Source organism: Hippocampus comes, unplaced genomic scaffold, assembly GCF_001891065.2.
Source record: "Hippocampus comes isolate QL1 unplaced genomic scaffold, H_comes_QL1_v1.1 scaffold7, whole genome shotgun sequence".
NCBI lineage: Eukaryota > Metazoa > Chordata > Actinopteri > Syngnathiformes > Syngnathidae > Hippocampus > Hippocampus comes.
Window position 1 is genome coordinate 5,504,100 of NW_017842060.1, and position 4,420 is coordinate 5,508,519.

General features: G+C 41.6%; 1 protein-coding gene across 1 annotated transcript in view; it reads left to right on the forward strand.

Annotated features, from left to right (window-relative positions):
* Positions 1–1,354: 1,354 nt before the first annotated feature.
* The window catches only part of LOC109511040 (homeobox protein unc-4 homolog), a 6,804-nt gene continuing 3,738 nt past the window's right edge, over positions 1,355–4,420 (forward strand). The window contains exons 1-2 of the mRNA XM_019861775.1: positions 1,355–2,106; positions 2,997–3,172. Of these exons, the coding sequence (XP_019717334.1) occupies positions 1,794–2,106; positions 2,997–3,172 (489 nt within the window). The 5' untranslated portion in view covers positions 1,355–1,793. The remainder of the gene's footprint in view (positions 2,107–2,996; positions 3,173–4,420) is intronic.

Here is a 4,420-nt window from a genome sequence, read left to right on the forward strand (position 1 = left end):
CAGGGTTCCAATCTTTTGAAAATGCAAAACTAGGAATTCAATCACAGCTCTTTGCCTCTGTCTTCCATCCAATGATGATGTCATTTCCAAAATGGCTGACAGGAAGTGGATATGTTCCAATGACATTTTTTTGTGCAGTTTATATTTTAAACTGTTGTTTTAACTACACACCGTTGAAATTTCTGAAAATATGAAGTCTGGTCATTTTGAGCAGGGGTCATTACTTTTTAACTGCCCCTCATATTAATTCAGCTGGATTCAAGAGTACCTCATTTGGATCGTAGCCGAGTGCCGCGGTACACCGAGTCACCAGCCAATCACAGGATGCATATAGACGCACAACCATTCACACTCATTTTGACATCTATGGACAATTTATTGTCTTCACTTAACATGAAATGTATGTTTTTGGAATGTGTGTGCATGGAAGACGGGAGTATCAGAGGAAAAGCCACGAAAGCACACCATGCATATTTAAAAATAGGAAGCCGAGATTGGAACTCTAACCTCAGAACTGGGATGGTGACTTGCTAACCACAAGTGCCACTGTGCTTCCAACTTGTGGGTTGAATCTGCTTATTTCAGTTCTTTTCATGAAGACATGTAGGATAAATTATTGGTAAATGTGCCTAGTAATCGTTCTCATGTAGCTAAGAAACTCAAACCATGAGAAATACTAATAATAGCATGATTGAGTTTTATCCGGACGTGATCTACAATAATATTCTGATAGGTGTGCCATCATTATTACGAAGAGGCATTTATTACCATTTTGTACATTTAATTTGTGGCCACAATTAGAATTTGCTTCACACGTAATTGAGTTGTACCTTCACTTACAAGTGCCCCGACTTACGAGTTGAGGAGAGAGAGTCACAGTTGCACTTTCAGTTGTTCATTGAACGGGACCAAAAAGCAAATCTATCAGATCAAGTAGTCCGATGACAGATGAGCAATTGTTAAGTATGGACTCCAAGAAAAGTATTACTTTACTACGCTTACATTGTATGAACAAAGAATGAATATTCATGTAACTGCTTTGATAATACTGCTTTGGAGGATCACCTTCCCCAAATAAGCATTTACGGTGCACTGCTGGAGGAGCCTGGACATATGTTAACAGCGTTGCAAATTAGTTTTACTATCCAGATATTTTTCAATGTAACTGTTGTAGTTATTTTAAAGAGGTAAAAAAAAAAAATATATATATATATATATATATATTATTGCTAGACTGATATGAAATATGTTCATTTATTTTCTTCCTTTTATTACATCGTGACCACAATTAAATATTTCCCCGATGTCAAATTTGGTGCTACATGCGTTTTAAGTTGAAAAAGGGGGGGGGGGTATAAAGTTATTGGAATCGAGTGTTTCATGTTTGGACATGACGGCACCACGTGTAATTATAGCCATCGACCCTCGAAGTAAAATAATAATAATAATAATAATAATAAAACCCGAACAAAGCTCAGCCTCCTCTGAGTGCGGTGACGTCAGGCGGCCATTAAGGCTTGTGATTGGCCCCGCCAGCAGATGGGGGAGTCCTAATGAGCAGGCTCCAGGAGGGGGAAGCGAGCATGACATCTCGGGCTGGACCACAACACGTCGCTGCCGGCTTGATCACAACGCTCATCCGTGCTTCCGTGGGAGACGACCCGTCGGCACGCAAGCCTCGCTTCCTTTTTAAAACGACGTTTTGCATCCTTTACTGACTGCATGTTGCAGCCACACACTGCCGCCCCCTGCGCATCCTCACTTCGGCCCCGCCGCATGCAGCCCGGGCGAGCATGGACAGTCGCGTCCTCGAGCATCACCCTCACGCCCACTTCGGGGGCCCCTTGGGCGGGCTGGTGGGCTTTCCGTATCCGCTCGCTGCTCACCATCATCACCACCACCACCATCACCACCAGCAGCATCAACCTCATCATCACCATCAGCAGCAGCAGCAGCAGCACCACTACGAGCTCGCCAGCGCTCACCAGCTGCAGTCGGCGGCCGCAGTCCCCTTCACCATAGACGGATTACTAAACGGCTCTTGCTCGGCCTCGGTGGTGAGCTCCAGCGCGCTCTTGTCGCCCGACGGCCAGTACAAACTCTCCGGTAAGCTCGCCCAATTCGTCCCCTTTCGAGAAGAACTCTTTTATTATTTTTTTGAATCATATTTAGCAAGGGTTTGCGGTTGTTAAAAGGAAGCTTTTGGGTGCAGTAAACCTTGATTGCTTGATCTCGAATTGTTCTCCAATTACGGTAAAATATATTTGAACCTTTGTTGCATTTTAATTATTTTACCAAATGTGTGTGCGTGTGTGTATGTGTGTGCGTGTGTGTGTTCGTGTGTGTGTTTGATTTTTACTTCCTTTATTTTACTTCCGATATTTTTAAACAGCAGTTAAAAACATTTTTTTTTGCTTCTGCAAGCATTCGAGTATGAGACTTGATTATTCGGACCCCGCGCCATTATTATGTTTATTTATTTTGATTTGATTGAGTTTTTCCCTCTTGTATTTATTTTAAACGGTCGTGTTTCTGTATTTTACATGCAGCTCTGAGGAAAAAATTAACACACCACGGCGAGATTATCAGCGTGTCGTCAAATCTTCATTGGGATGCAAAGTCACCTCATGTGGTTGTCATTTTCTGTAAAACGTCGATTTAATTGGCCCCAAGATCCACCCTTGATTTTGAAGTCTTTTCATTTTTAGTTTTGCTCATTCTTATTTCGTTCTCGTATTTTTTTTTTTCGGAGCTACGCTTCCAAAACGCCGCGATCCCTATCTGCACCGTGAGAAGCGCTGTAAATAAAATGTACATACTTCATAACAATGGCAATTAAGTTCCATCCTCAGTATTGAATTTTTTTTTTCGGGGGGGGAAAAAAAAAAAGAGTCGTGAGCTAAAATTATTGAATGAAAGCAGTACGCTTCTCCGAACGGGTCAAGCTGCCAATCAATGAACGCTGCGGTGCTAACTGTTTCGGACAACAACAACAGATTCCGGGGACCCAGACAAAGAGAGTCCCGGTTGCAAACGGAGAAGAACCAGGACCAACTTCACCGGCTGGCAGCTGGAGGAGCTGGAGAAGGCCTTCAACGAGAGCCACTATCCAGACGTGTTCATGCGGGAGGCACTCGCCCTCAGGCTGGACCTGGTCGAGTCCAGGGTTCAGGTAACTGCGGGCCCACTCGTCATTGATTGATTTTGATTGGGTTTGAAATGTTTTTTTTTTTTTTTTAATGGGCTTATATGACAAAAATCTCACCCCCACCACCCTCTAAACATGTCAGGATGGCTGTTTGTTCAGGAGCTGGCCCGTGAAGGCCCACCCCATACTAGGAGCAGCAATTTGTCAATTAAATCTTCAATAAAGGGCGCCCCCCTTTGAATTATGCATGGGAACAACTTATTGATTGATGGGTTAATTAAAAAAAGAAAAAAAGGGTTGTCACTGAGCCGACCAAAAGGGGCTGAAAATAATATTTGAGACATGGGTCGCCTCTTTATTTAGGGGTTTGATTCAATCATATCTTTTGGAACAATAAAGGCAGCATGGAGAAGCAGGTGAAACGTTCTTCCTCCTTCCTTCAGTGTTTGAAATGAAAATTGATTTTTATGGATTGTGATAATTATAATTGAAATTATCACTATAACTTAAGCATTTAACTGTCTTTGAAATATTCTTGCAGATCCATAAAGTCACATGAATTCAAGCAACTGGGCTTTTAATAGTAAATACTAAAATACTCGAATATGCCTTTAAATATAACATTTTTCACTCAAATCAAGAACTGTTCATTTAATAAATAATTGCCCTTTATGAATAAAATGAATATAATTGACTCGTTGTTATCCTCACAAGTTTGCACATCCTGGCAGAAGTTTTAAGATTGGTATCATTCTTTCAAGAAAACATGAGTGAACACATTTATTTTTAAGAGGATTCAAGTTCAACAAATTGGCATTCCAGAATTGCACAGTCATTCAACCAAAGAGGAAGAAGGAGAATAGTGAGTATAATAATAATTTCCCACACGAAATTTGCCAATGTGTCACAAAATCTGCCAGCTAAACTTACAAGAACGTGTGTACATTTAAGCAGCTTTCTATATCGTCCATAACATAGAAAACAACCAATTATGAATTATCAACAAACAATCACGCGTCATCGTTTTCTATGGGATTGTGTGAATAAAACAACAACAACAACAAAATCGTTTTCTTCAGTTTAAAAAAAAAGTGCACGTCACGGTCGAACAACCACGTCAATAGGGTGATGCTTTATGTTCTGCGAGTGGGGGCGGGCGGATTTTTGTTTCTAAACCTCATCTTAATTCAGCCTTCAAGCTGCTTTGACGCTCCTTTATCGCAGGTTTGCGAAGGGTGGTGGTGATGGTGGGGGTGTGGGGGAAGACGGGGG